This window comes from Felis catus, chromosome D4 (assembly GCF_018350175.1).
Source record: "Felis catus isolate Fca126 chromosome D4, F.catus_Fca126_mat1.0, whole genome shotgun sequence".
In the NCBI taxonomy this organism is placed as follows: domain Eukaryota; kingdom Metazoa; phylum Chordata; class Mammalia; order Carnivora; family Felidae; genus Felis; species Felis catus.
In genome coordinates, this window is record NC_058380.1 from 91,017,458 (window position 1) to 91,032,586 (window position 15,129).

The 15,129-nt window shown below is 48.5% G+C and overlaps 1 protein-coding gene across 9 annotated transcripts in view; it reads right to left on the bottom strand.

Annotated features, from left to right (window-relative positions):
• Positions 1–15,129, bottom strand: part of EHMT1 (euchromatic histone lysine methyltransferase 1) — a 153,387-nt gene that overhangs the window by 46,367 nt on the left and 91,891 nt on the right. For all 9 annotated transcript variants that reach the window (XM_023243147.2, XM_023243148.2, XM_023243150.2 and 6 more), the window contains 4 exons: positions 10,463–10,540; positions 8,814–8,934; positions 5,061–5,192; positions 1,942–2,087 (listed from right to left, as the gene is read on the bottom strand). In XM_023243147.2, coding sequence (XP_023098915.2) covers positions 1,942–2,087; positions 5,061–5,192; positions 8,814–8,934; positions 10,463–10,540 — 477 coding nt within the window. The remainder of the gene's footprint in view (positions 1–1,941; positions 2,088–5,060; positions 5,193–8,813; positions 8,935–10,462; positions 10,541–15,129) is intronic.

Genomic DNA, 15,129 nt, shown 5'->3' on the forward strand with positions numbered 1-15,129 from the left:
CTATTAAGGGTCCCGGGATGCTTGAGCAGCTTAGTCGGTTAGTATCTGACTTTAGCTCAGGTCATGATATCATGGTTTGCAGGTTCAAGCCCCCCATTGGGCTCTGTGTTGTCAGCTGGGAGCCTGGAGCCGGCTTCATATTCTGTGTCTCCCTCTCTCTCTGCCCTTTCCCCACTCGCGCACGCATGCACACTCTCTCTCTCTCTCAAAAGTAAGTAAGCATTAAAAAAACAAACTATTAAGGGCCCCAAAGACCTTTTGTCCAGGTGGGGTATATCTGTTGACATTTTGCCACTGGAGAAATTTAAAACTAATTTTAAATTTTAATTTATTTAAAAATAGCAATAAACCTATCACGTTAACATAAAGAACATTTTAGTGACAAGAGCGGCGCTGTTCTATATTGTCTATAAAACTCTTCGAATACCTGGCTTAATAAGAGAGCTGGGCTCTCCATCCACTTCTGCACTCAGAGCAGCTACACCAAACTCTACAAGGGTAGTTTCATAAATGCTTTGTTGCTATGTGAGCTCTCAAACCACTGTCCACACGGTTTCAGTACTATTATGTTAAAATACACCATGTTGCACTTCGGATGACTCTGTAACACTATGGAAATTATGAATTCCAGGAGTTAAACAGAGATTCTCAATGCATAAAATGCCAGCATATACTTTGTGAAAAAGATCAGTGAAAAGACACATAACTTTTTATTATCATTATGAAAATAGTCTTGACCTTCCAACTCCACAAAAGAGTTCAGCACAGAGAGGTCCCACACACCCATGCCAAAGATAGGGTAATCTGAGCTTCAAGAATAATTATAACACATAGAATTAAAACCCATCGAATATGTTCAAATACATACATTCATTAACAATATTATAAAAGAAAGAACTGGTCAACCTCAGATGACCAAGACCAAATTTATGATGTGAAGAGTGGGAAGAAACAGAGAAGGGCTCTCAGGACCCTGCGATCCTCTAGGAGATGTCTGCTGGGGGATGGAACAGATGGGAAGATAGGCCCCTCTACACCACTACCCTAACTGACAAATGAACAACACAGGACAGACAGACCATGGCCGTGCTGAAACCTCTGAGGAATTAGTAAATACAGACATCAAGAGTAAGCAGCCGCTACCATCAGAAAAAGAGACAACCAGACGTTCTGTACGTCTCGTCCCGGTCTGGTCTGTCTCTGTGGCAAGCTGCAGGTGAGCAGGGAGGACACAGAGCCAGCGGACAGCACTGTGAGTGGGAGGCACAGAGTCCAGTCGAGGCAGCCATGTGGCCCGGGACTGTTCCACAGGTAAGTTGGTAGGAAAAGAAAATAAGGGGGATTATAGATAAATTAAAAGGCAAAAGGCCAACAATGTCTCCAAGTTCACGCCGGGCAGAATGAGACTATTCGGAACATGCAGGCAAGGTGAGCACTGTGGAGGGCAGGCTGGGGGTCACTTGGGCCCAGGGCGAGCCCGAACCTTGGTGGCAAGCTACCAGAGTGCTCGCCCTGGACACACTCATTGGGCCAAACATCTGTCTTATATCATTTTCTGGATCTATGCTTCACTCTACAACAACAAGGTTTACAACACATGGAATACAGAAAAGACCATGAGTCCCTAAGATACTAAAGGAAAGGAGAGGAAGGGAGAAACAACCAAGCCCCTGGGACCATCAGGGTACCAACTCCCCACTATGAAGAATGAGGAAAAACAACAAAAAAGACCACGTGGTTATCTGCTCTGTCCATCGAGTATAGAGTGTGTCTGGGGTGCCAAACAACCTTAGTTGGTTAGATGAGGGATGCTCTCCTGTGCCCAAGGGTCCAACCAGAAGCTGCAGAGGTATGGCAAGCCTGCATCCCACCAATTCTACTGTGCTTCTGGGGTCCTGCCTTAGTCCTGTCACTGCAGCGGAAGTGAGCTTGCTTGCTTACTTCGTGGTCCACGCTTTCCGTAGCCATACACTGGTTGTTGGCCAGAGTAGTGATCTCTCGGCTTTTCGGGGTTTCCATTCGGCAGCTGCAGAGGGGCACTTCCTGAAGGCCGTCCGTCTCCACCAAGTCAGGACCATTGGCCAGCCCTAAAGTCACACAGACACACATGAGCATCACTAATAACACAGTGCATTCCCAGACGGGCGTCCACTATACTCAGTGGCACAAAGTCCCCACCTCAAGACGCAGTCTAGAAACTGAACAATTACATAGTCTTCGCAGAAACCTCACGTGGAAGGAAATAAAACAACGCCAATTACTTGCCAGCACGAGCAGCACCCCATAGCAGGAAGGCCCACCCGCGGGTGGAGCGCCCACTGCTGGCGGGGCAGGGCGGGAACCTCTCCCACCAGCATAGCACCTGCCAGGCCCCTAAGGATTCCCTGCTAATCCACGTTCTCAGGAGCCAGGACCTAAGTTCAGAGAAAGACTATACCTTCCTCAGCTACTCCTAAATCTTTTGGTTTTCACACAAAAAAGCATACGTGTTGAGACCTTGTTTTCCTCACCTTGGTTTTAGAATTGCTGCCACAGAAACAAACATTCAGTTCCATTTGGGAGGGTTTCTTTTCCATGTAGGACACTTATCGGACCGAGGAGGGAAGAGCTGAGGGAGGCTGGGCCAGTGGTGAGAGTACTGATGAGGGTGGCACTTCTCATCCCCAATTCACGGGGAAGACACTAGATGAGCAGTGCTGGGGTGGGGAGGGGGGCCGCAGCCCACATCTGAGCGCAGCCAGAGCCAGGCCGGCCTCGGGGGTGGGGTGCAGGCAGACCCCTCACTCCGACCCGGCTACAAGGTCTGGCTGCTTCCACAGGAAGACACATTTCGAGTTCTCTTCTTGTGAGACAGCCAAAGAAGAAAAATGGCCTCTTACTGCCATACCTCAGAGCAGGCCCCCATGGGGTTGGAGGACATGCCCTCACTGCCTCACTACCCCTGCGTGTAATCCAAGGCTGGCCCTTACCAGGAGAGTCAGGATGCAGGTCTTCCACCACTGGCCAAGTGTCTGGGTCACCTACACTCCAAGACCATGACACCTGTCGTTCGTGAGGAGAGGACACAGGCAAACGGCGAACTGGAACTAACGTTAGAACCGCTACAAGTTGAAAACTGGGAGAGCCCTGGCGGAGACTCTGCTCGGCAACTAGATTTTCAAATGAGGAAGACACAGGCGGTGCAGGGGCCCAGCCAGCATGGCTGAGAAGGCCGAGGGTGGGGTGAAGACCAGGCCTTCGGATTTAGTTTCCCATACACATGGACAAGACAGCAGTGGTTCAGATGCCTCCTGAACGTGAGATGTGCTCCTGTCTCCAGCAGTGGGAACCACCAGGGGTACCAGGTGAATGGCTCCAGAGAACCCCACCAGGGTACCCACTCCCACTGAGCTCTGGCTCCCCCCAAAATCCCATCACCCACGTCTGGCTTCCCCTCCCATCACCTGCTGGGACCCCAATGTCACTCAACCTCAACTCGGCAGAAAGGGCAGCAAAGATGCCTAGAGAGACATGCAGGCAGTGAATTCTGATGGGAAATACTCTCCACGCTCAAGCCTGGGCCATCTGGACCCATGACCCAGAACCATCACCTGCCCTCCCTCTGCACCTGTCACAGAGCACGCCCCCTGACCCCAGGCCTCCAGGGAGCCTGAGGCACTCAGTCCCTCCAGTCCAGCCTCAGGCTCCACAACTGCCTCCCTCGAGTGTCCAAAACTCAGGCTCTAAAATAAATGTACACATGCAAATGCAACTTGTGTCTTCCATGTGCTGATTCTCTCAACTAAAAGTATGACTTTTGAGCAATCACTGACTTATTAGTGAGAAGTTACCAATCCTATCAAGTTTAGAAAGTCAACTTACAAAATGTCATGGAATCTCAGGAACCCTCCACTGTCTTCTCCTACTTCTCCAGCTTGGCTCCCACCAGTTTGGCCCTTACTTTTACCAGAAACAGAACATAAGCACACGAACACACAACCTCCCCACTGGGACAAGCCCAGGTCACTCCACGAGTGAGCGACAGGAATTTCCACTGTGCTCTTCACCTGCCTCCCCACTGGGCCACAGCAGAGGAGCAGTCTGATTAAAGGAAATACTATTTCCAGCTTATATCCAAATCTAACTTCCTGAAACAAACTTAGAATCAGGTTTAGAAAAATGATCCTTCGTGTGGAAAGAAAGCACGAGGTGACTATGCTGACAACTTTATGATATTACAGAGATGCTGTCTGCTCCATTTGGTGCAAGAAGAAAGATGGTTCTCTGATGGACAAGTCTACAACTTGCGTTTTTGGCTAAAGGTGTGATTTCCCACACTAAAGAGGTGATCAAAATTCTTCTAGCATTCAAAACCCTAAAAAGCTAGTTATCTGTCCTCAGAAGACTGACAGGTTAAACCCCAACAGCAGCACATGACCCACAGCTTCACGGTCCACATGGGGTGTAAGTAACTTGGGGATTTCACATTGTAAAGAGATTTTCCAAAATAGTCAGCGATTAGTTACTTTTCACTGATGAAAGACTTTGAAATGGTTCAAGAAGATGAGGCAGCGGTGGGGAGAAAGCCCTGCACAACCAGGGCCGGCTGGCGGGAGAACTCCAGAGCAGCAGGGGGCCACAGCTGCGCCCACACCCTCACAGCCCAAACCAGCACTAGGTGTACCCTTTGTTTCAGCACAGAACGGACCTGGGCACCAATCACAATCAGAGTCAGAGAAGATGACAAAGCCACACTATTGACAGTTTTAGCACCTGTACGTTTCCTGAGTCAGCAGGGCAGGAAGACACCTTTCCATCAGGAGCTCTACGTAAGAACGTGTCTGGCTGACAGAGGGAAATGGAAGCCATGACCACCAACAACCTGATCTTGTGTGAGATGTGTCACTCCAGTGCTGCGGGTGACCAGGCAAACACGCCCCTGAGGGTCCACTCAGCCACCTTTTAGGGATGCAATTAATCAAACATTCCGTTACTACCCACCAGGGGTCGTCACGTTAATACAAGGCCACCCCCAGCAAAAGCAAGATGGTGCCTGGTCTGGTCATGGCACCGACGTTCACCTTCTGCGTGTGAGGGCAGCGTTCCCTTGACACGGAGATCCAGGGAGTCCAGAGAAACTTCCATGTACCCCGTGCTGTCTCCTGGTGCCGTCTGCTCTGTGCTTCCTGAAGATGACGTATATGCTTCAGAACCTGCATTCAAAACGGACTCGTGAAACACTGCACCGGGGCCACGCCTCTCCCGCAGAGACCACGGAGAATGCTGATTAACCCATTCAAGACAACAAACTCAAACCCAACCACTGCCCAGGCCGCTGAAGCCTCGTTATTATTTTCTTTCCTGTGCATCCTTCTGCTAATTTCCCATGTCCACAGACTGTTCATGGGAGGAGGGGGAGCTGTATCAAGAAAAATGAGGAACTGACATGTGAAAACATCTTTCTCTGGAATTACATCAAGTTAGGTAAAAACTGATCAAATAATCAAGGAAACAGATAAAAACATAGTAAATAAATGTCCTGTAAATACTACTTTAAAAAAAAACAGGGGTGCCTGGGTGGCTCAGTCAGTTGAGCATCCAACTCTTCATTTCAGCTCAGGTCATGATCCCAGGGTTGTGGGATCGAGCCCCGTGTTGGGCTCTGTGCTGAGCGTGGAGTCTGCTTGGGATTCTCTCTCTCCCTCTGCCCCTCCCTTGCTTGCAGTCTCTCTAAGATAAAAAATTTAAAAAAAAAAAACAAACAAGCTTCAAAAATAAGCACAAAAATCTGATTTGCAGGTGTGAAAGACCAGCTAATAAAAAGTAGCTGAACTACTGACAACAGCCAAAGTGGGGAAAGAGCCCAAATGTCCATCAATGGATGAATGGATAAAGAAGATGTGGCATATATATACACAATGGAGCAGTACCTGGCAATCAAAAAGAATGAAATCTTGCCATTTGCAACTATGTGGATGGAACTAGAGGTTATTATGCTAAGCGAAATTAGCCAATCAGAGACAGACAAATATCATATGACTTCACTCATATGAGGACTTTAAGACACAGAAGAGATGAACATAAGGGAAGGGAAGCAAAAATAATATAAAAACAGGGAGAGGGACAAAACAGAAGAGACTTTTAGATATGGAAAACAAACAGAGGGTTACTGGAGGGGTTGTGGGAGGGGGGATGGGCTAAATGGGTAAGGGCATTAAGGAACCTATCCCTGAAATCACTGTTGCACTATATGCTAACTAACTTGGACGTAAATTTAAAAAAAAAAAAAAAAAAAAAAAGTAGCCGAGAAGCCACCCCACGCCGTGTGCAATGTTCCTGGAAAACCTGCCCAACCCCACAGACATCTGAGTTCAGGATTCACAGGGAAAGGACACAGGACTACAGGGACACGTCCACCTGTCAGACACGGTGGTTTATGAAGGGTATCACATACCACAGGGCAAACAATCTGAATGCAATTGAGGAGCCTGTGAAATGAGGGCTAACTAGACTCAGGCTTCCTGTGCCCTCGAGCCAGCCTGTCCACACATCCCCAGAGAGCCCGTGTGGGTCCTTGCCATTGTGAGTGGACTTCACCAGGGAGGCCTGTGGATAGCACGCACCTACACAGGGTAATATCTAAAGCCAGCAAACGGCAGGTGTCCGTATTTCACACCAAGCTTCCGAACATTAGTAACCGATGATATGTCAGTGATCACAAGTAAGTGAGCCATAACTCAGAGCAGTGTGGCATCTGAGGCCTTTGAATGCGTGCCACACTCTGTACCTTGGCTCACCGACAGACAGGAAGAAGCCAACCACGGTGAGAAATCATCACCACCAATCTGAAAAACATGAGTAGTCTGTGCAATCTTAAACACTTTGCAGAAAGAAGTACAATTCAAATTCCTGTGTGAATAAACATTGCAGCATGCTTCTTACGCATCATATCCAAGTCTTGGGGTCTAGCGACGCTTCTGTTCGCCTGCATAAAAGCCACATGGGCTGGTCACCCGCAGCAAAGAGAAGAGGAAACGTGAGTGAAGGAGACGGAGCTCATGGGAGGCTCGTGGGCGCCACACACAGCTCTCCTCTGCTCTGGGGGGACAGTTCTGCCTCCCTGCCACCCACTCAACAAACCGACGTGGGCACCGGGGGGCTGGAGACGAACAGCACAAGCCCCTCGGCCCTGGGTGCTGGTGTAAACATAAGCAAGCAAATGAAACAGCCCCTACGGCAACTGTCGACAAAGGTTCACAGGGCGACACAGAAAGCTGTCAATTTAAGCAATGATGCAGAACTGGGCATCCCCACGCAAAACGAGAGTGGCCCTGCTGCACACCATACACAGCACTAGCTCACAACTTCAAGAAGAAAATACAGGACAAAATCCTTGTGATCTGACTTCGTGAAAGATTTCAGAGATCCTAAAAAGCATTTTAAAAGAAAATAATTGATAAATTAGACTTCAACAAAATTTTTTAAACTTTTACTAGGCGTATGTATTTGCAAAACATGTATATAACAAAAGATTTGTACCTGAAAACTGAAAGAACTCTTGCAAGTCAATGAGAAGGTGTACAATCTCATTTTTAAATGAGGGAAGGAGAGAAACCTTGACAAAGGAAGGTACACAGGGCCACGGTGAGCCACCTCACTACTCACTGGCTAAATACAAAGTGAAGGCGCAGGGAGGCCCGCAGAGCCCCAGCAGCACCGGGACTGAAGAGGCCGGGCCATGACAAGGGTGGCAAGGACACGGAGGGGTGGAGCTCTCATGCTGCTGTGGGAAAGTAAGAGAGCAGTATTCAGGTTTCTTACTGAAAACCGTCTGGTATTTACCTAAAAAATTAGACATAGAGCATATAACTTAGGCATTCCACTCCTAAATATTTACCCAAGATAAATGAAGGCATCTGTTTAATGAAGATCATATACAAATGTTCGTAGCAGTTTTATCTGGAAGAAGCAAAAACCGGAAAGAGCCCAAATGTCCATCAACAGGTGAAGGATAAACCACAGGACAGCCACACCATGGCCAACTTTCCACCGGTACTACAACGTGGAGGACTCAAAAGTAATGCACAAAGAAGCCACTGGGGAAAGGGTACCTACCCAATGATCCACTCAAATAGAGCCCTAGACAGTGCTAACCAATCTGCATACAGAGCACGGAGGAGAGAGCCTAGGGACAGGAAGGGCTGGCTGGGAAGAGGGAAAGGCCACCAAATGACAGCAAGGCATTCACTTCGGGGCCTGTACTGGAGGTCTCAGGGTCATACACGTGCGTGAAAAGTCACCACCTTACACATGAATTACATACACTCTATCACAAGCAACAAATCTTGTGCAACAAAGCTGTAAGAAGTGACCTTTGGCCCACCAGGCCTGCTCACCTTCTGGATTTCAGGGTCATTTCGTTCCCTGATCCTCTTTTAACAAAATTATTTCCAGAACAGGGGAATGTGACCAAAGGGTCAAAAGCCACTGTGTGGACCCGGGCTGACACTGCCTGCACCTGACACCGAGGGTAGACACAGTAACCATAACAATGTTCACAAGCCACAGATTGTGGGACACACAGGGAAGGAGATGAAGGAGATGAATCAGCTCAACATTCAACAACGGAGCCAGCATCAGGGGAGGTTTGCCAGAAGGAAGCCACCTGAGGATCACCTGAGTGCCTGTAACAAGGTCCAGATATTCTCCCCCTTAAAACAGCGGAGCCCTTTTTCTAATGAAATCCTATGTAGAAGCCCCACCCCCACCCCAGGCCAGCTTCCTGTAGCCCCACCGCCACCCAGAGTGTCTGCAAGTGTGGACACCACGTTTACCCAGGATACTGCTTTGCTTCTTTTTATTTCTCCGCCTCCGTTTCCTAGCAGGCTTGATCCAGGGGCTGTCAGGCTTCCCTTTCCTCTTGAGAAACTTCTTCTTGATACTGGATTCAGAACTCTGAGAACCAAAGGGGCAGGAATAGAAAAAGCAAAGCATGAGAGCTCCTGAAAGCAAAAGGTACCAGAAGTTTTGTTTTCCTGCAAAATAGAATACCTACTATATCCTGATTCTTCAACTGGAAGATTAATTTCACTTCCAGACATTTTTCTGATCTCATTCTTAAAAATACTCATGTTTTCCCCTAAATCACTCTAAGTTGTTATTTTACAGACCAAAAAAAAAAAAAAAAAAAGGAAGACCAAGAACATTTAAATAGAATTTATAAATCTTATTCGAATTTGGCACAAAAAAGAAAGAGGAGGTTCTACTCAGGAACTGAATAAATAACCTCTCAGTGAGCAAATCCACTTTTACTTTATGCATCCATTCATTCTGCTTATGAGAAAAGAAACACTCAAGGCCTCAATTTGTTTCAGAATCTATGTCCACGTTAATTATCTACATGGAGGACAAGGAAAGAAGTTATAATTAATTCGTAATATTTTAAGATTTTTATGACTACCTATTTCTAAAGTCTGGATGCAGAAAGGCATCTAATGACCACGAATTAGAAACAAACCCACAGAGCTGCCACCTGTCACCGGTCTAATGCGAGGACCTCACATCCCTGCTCACTACGGACACACAGAGGAGCTGGAAAAGACCGTTCCAAAGACAGAGGAGCATGCGGGCCCTTCCGGCCACCCGGTGCCCGATGCCTGGCTCTGACCACGGCGGGCCAGCACACACAGGACCCCTCTGTCACATCACAAGCAGCCCGATGCAGCCTGTGCTCCATCCCCTCTGCCTCACCCCCGCCCCCCCTTCCTGCCAAACTTCAGACCCAACTTCCGCAAGCACGACCCCCAAGCCCGCTGTTGCTTTCAACCCGCCATTCCAGAGAAACTAAGGCTTATCACCAAACCCAATCATCCCTCCCAGGTCCTCTTCTCGTGACACACTGACGCCAGTGGCCACCGTCTCCCTCTTGAAAGCATTTCTCAGCTCACGTGACCCTCCCCAGTCTCACATCAACTCCTCCTTCTCTGCCTAATGTGTACCTGCTGGGTGCTTCCCAGGCCCCATCCTAGGGCTCGTGCTCTCCCCCATTTCCAAGCCCTTGCTCCTCCATTCCCACAGACCCAGCGCCCCCGCCCTCTGGCCCCTCACCCGCATGTGACACCCAGCCCACAAAAGGTTCTGCCGCTCCACCTCAGACACCTCAGATCCTTCCCTCCCCCTCACACTGGTCACCGGGCAGAATCATGGCCGCTGTCCTCGCTCTCCGCTCCTCCCTGTCCCACCACCCCTCGCACCAGAGCCCCGACCTCCGCCCGGATGGCCGCCTGGCCCGGACCGTCCCATGAGTGCCCGTGCCAAGCCTTTGGCTCTCTGCTCAGCAGTCATTCTCACGCTCCTCGCCAAGGTCTGGGGCCTGAGTCACAGGCCCTGATTCCAAGCACACACTCCCAACGACGGCCGGACTACAGAGCTTCTTGCTTTACTCTGCCACCACACACAGATGAGAGCGCAGGGCTGGGGTTACCAGATCGGACTCGTCTCCATCCTCGTCCTCCTCCCCGGTGCCGGCTGATTCCTGCTCCTCTTCAGACTCGCCGTCCGTCTGGTCAGCCACACAATGAGCCAGAAAGAAAATACAACCGATGAGACCCTTCAGTGGAGGGGACTCCATAAAAATACATTACCAGACACCCAGGTGGTCAGCGCCGGAGACGCATGCGTGCAGGCGGGGTGGGGCAAACACAAGTGCCATGTCCACAACGTGCCCGGGGCCCGGGGCCCACTCCCTGCTCGAGAGCCCCACCCCAGGCGGGCTGCCCCTTCGCTCTATTTCTGTACTGATCAGAAGGCAGCTCCCCCAGCATGTAAGAGACCATCAGCTGTACGTCTAAGATCAGTGCACTCGGTGCATTTTATGTGGAGCAGAGTTCAATTAAAAAGTAATAAAACAAGGGCGCCTGGGAGGCTTAGCCTTTTAAGCGTCCAACTTCGGCTCGGGTCATGATCTCACGGTTTGTGGGTTCGAGCCACGCGTCCGGCTCTGTGCCGACAGCTCGGAACCCCGGAGCCTGCTTCGGATTCTGTGTCTCCCTCTCTCTCTGCCCCTCTCCCGCTCACGCTCTGTGTCTCTCTCAAAAATAAAAGTTTCAAAAAAATGTTTAAAAAAGTCACAAAACACGCACAGTAAAAAGATTTCCAGAGGCCACAAAATGATAACAGAATGCAAAACCCACCCTCGACCCCACCCAAGGTCCAGGGCAGCCCCCAGGGCCATCACACTAGTGCTTCTCACATTCCCTCCGACCAAGGTTTCGCACAAATGGGCCTGAACACGTAATTTCTTATTCCACAAAATTTCTTATTCCACAAAAAAAGTAACAGGTTTTTCCTCAGACAAGTAAAGCATGCTTCTGCCTGCTGCCTGGCAGAACACCAAACACAACTTCGTGAATGAAACTTTCTTGTGATTGCAACATGTTTTGGGATTCCTTCTGTATCAAAGCAACACAGGTACCTCATTTTTTCTGCTGTGGGTATCCATTCACCCCTTTTCCACCCACACGTGGGTGTGGTCACACACACCCCGGGCTTGGTTCTTCGTGGGGTGGCACACAGTAACTTTCCCGTCCCCTAATCGACAGGCCCCCTTGTCAGCTTCACAACGAGGCTGCGTTCTACACAAGCCAAACTCCTCCGGGACAAACCTACAGACACATGCTGCTCTCTGCAGACGTGGGGTTCCCAAACTGCTGCCACCAGCAGTGCCCACGGAGGTACCACGAGCCCTCCAGAGGGGTGGTGTGGTCACTCTGGTCTCCATTCCCCAAGGACACAAGGGGCTGAGAAAGACGTCTCCCACAGCTTCACATACTTTCCTATTTCTTGCACTTTGTCTCATGTGACCAAATCCTCAGTTCAAACTGCGTCCTTGCCTCCTCATTCATCAGTAGGAGCTACACACATAAAAGACGGCAACCCTTTGTCTGTTAAATAGTTATAAATATTTTCCCTATCGAGTCACACTTTGCTTCTGGTATTTCTTATTCCACAAAAATGTTGAGGCTTTATCTGGGCACTCAAACCTGCCCATCTTTCCCTTTGGGGGTTCTGGGTTTGTGTCTCCCACCAGAAGGCCTTCTTTATTTGAAACTAAAATATAATTTCTAACATTTTCTTCCACAGTTCAATATTTTATGTTGACACTTGAAATCTTCTGTAATTCACTTTTTAAAACAACAGCTTTACTGAGATATAATTTACCTACCCTAAAAGTCATGCTTTTAAAGTATAAAATTCAGTGGTTGTTAGCATCCTGAGTTGTGCAGCCATCGCCGCTAATTCCAGAATGGGGTTAATATTTGCTATGTGCCATGATGTAAAAAGCCCACCTCTACTTCCTCCCCCGAAAGATCAATTGTCCCAATGACACTTACTGAAAAGTTCATGATCCCCTGACCACAAACTAAAAACCTCATCCTTACAGCACACCACATTTTCACGTACAAACAGGTTTGCCACGGATTTCCTGTTCCGCTCACTCAATGCTTTCCCATTTCTGCAAAAATCCCCGTGTAACCACTCTCCAGTAGTTGTCACTGCCATTCCCTCTCCCCGTACTTGCTGCACACAATTCCCATAACAGCTGTTTTACAGAAACCGCTGCTAAGGTTTTGATGAGAATTACCCTGGACTTCTATGTAAAGTGGGGAGGATGAAACAACAATCTTCTCATTCAGACAAGTATGGGTTTTGGCTCATATGAAAAACAGGTCTTCCCTCAGCAAAAAATGAATCTTCACTCAGCAAACAATGGGTTTTCCCTCAAACAACTGGCCTTTCCCTCAAACAATGGGTCTACACTCAGACCAACAATAGGTTTACAATCACACATTGAACAGGTCTTCACTCACAATGGGTCTTCACTCAGAAAAAGAGTTTGAGTCTTCACTCACACAAGTAACAGGTCTTCTCTCGGAAAAGTAATGGGTATTCACCTGGACAAGTGACAGGTCTTCACTCAAACAACAGTGTTACCTGAGACAAGTAGTAACAAGTCTTCCCTCAGAAAAACAATGGGTCTTCTCTCAGACAAACAAGGGGTCATCCCTCACTCAAGTAAAGGGTCGTCCCTCAGACAAACAGTGTGTCTTCCCGCAGCAAGTAACAGGTTTTTCCCCAGACAAGTAAAGGGTCTTCCCTCAGAATAACGGGTCTTCCCCCAGACAAGGAGAGAGTCTGCTCCCAGACAAATCATGGGTTTCCCTCAGACAAGTAACACATCTTCCCTCAGACAAGGAAGAAGTCATCGTCAGACAAGTAACAGGTCTTCGCTCAAACACTGGTTCCTTCCCAAATAATGGGTCTTCCCTCAGACAAGTAAAGGGTCCTTTCTCAGACAAACAATGGGACTTTCCTCAGCAGCTAACAGGTTTTCTTTCCCTCAGACAAGTAGAGGGTCTTCCCTCAGAAAAACAACGGGTTTTCCCCCAGATGAGTACAGGGTTTCTCTCAGACAAATCATGGATCTTCAAACAATGGGTTTTCCCTCAGAGAAACCATGGGTTTCCCTCAGACAAGTTAACAGGTCTTTCCTCAGACAAACAATGGGTTTTCCCTCAGACAAGGAAAGGGTTTCCTTCAGACAAGTAACAGGTCTTCTCTCAGACAAGCAATAGGTCTTCCCTCCAACAAACGATGGGTCTTGCCTCAGACAAACAACAGGTCTTTGCTCAGAAAAACAAAGAGTCTTCCCTCAGACAAGTAAAGGGTCTTTCCCTAGACAAATAAAAGGTCTTTCCTCAGACAAGTAACAGGTCTTCCTTCAGACAAACAATTGAGTCTCTCCTCAGATGAACCACAGGTTCACACAAGTAAAGGGTCGTCCCTCAGACAGACAATGGGTCTTCCCGCAGCCAGTAACAGATTGTTCCTCAGACAAGGAGAGGGTCTCCCCTCAGACAAATCACAGGTGTTCTCTCAGGCAAGGAATGGGTCTTCCCTCAGAGAAGTAACAGGTCCTCCCTCAGACAAACAATGGGTTTTCCCACAGACAAACCATGGGTTTCCCTCAGACAAGTAACAGGTCTTCCGTCAGACAAGGGTCTTCCTTCAGAGAAGTAACAGGTCTTCCCTCAAAAACTGGTTCCTCCCCCAAACAATGGATCTTCCCTCAGCAAGTTAACAGGTTTTCCTCAGACAAGGAAAGCGTCTTCCTTCAGACAAGTAACAAGCCCCTCTTCAAACACTGGTTCTTCCCTCAGACAAACACTGGTTCTTCCCTCAAACACTAACAGGCCTTCCCTCAGAAAAACAACGGGTCTTCCCACAGACAAACAATGAGTCTTTGCTCAGAAAAACAAAGGGTCTTCCCTCAGACTGGTAAAGGGTCCTTCCTTACACAAGTAAAAGGTCTTTCCTTGGGGCGCCTGGGTGGCTCAGTCGGTTGAGCGTCCGACTTCGGCTCAGGTCACGATCTCGCAGTCCACGAGTTCGAGCCCCGCGTCGATGGCTCAGAGCTCTGGGCTCTGGGCTGATGGCTCAGAGCCTGGAGCCTGCTTCCGATTCTGTGTTTCCCTCTCTCTCTGCCCCTCCCCCGTTCATGCTGTGTCTCTCTCTGTCTCAAAAATAAACATTAAAAAAAAATTTAAAAAAAAAAAAAAAAGGTCTTTCCTTGGACAAGGAAAGGGTCTTCCCTCAGAGAAGTAAAAGGTCTTCCCTCAGAGAAGTAAAAGGTCTTCCCCCAGACAAGGAAAGGGTCTTCTCTCAGACAAACAATGGGTTTTCCCTCAGACTAAACATGGGTTTCCCTCAGACCAGTAACAGGTCTTCCCTCAGACAAGGAAAGGGTCTTCCTTCAGATAAGTAACAGGTCTTCCTTCAAATACCTAGTTCTTCCCTCAGACAAACACTGGTTCTTCCCTCAGACGAGTAAAAGGTCTTCTTTCAGACAAGGAAAGGGTCTTCCCTCAAACAAGGAAAGGATCTTTCTTCAGACAAGTAAAAGGTCTTTCCTCAGACAAGTAAAGAGTTGTCTCTCAGACAAACAATGGGTCTTCCCTCACCAGGTAACGGGTTTTCCCTCCGACAGGTAGAGGGTCTTCTCTCAGACAAACAATGGGTCTTCCCTCAGACAAGTAACAGGTCTTCCCTCAAATACCAGTTCCTGCCGCAAACAATGGGTCTTCCCTCAGA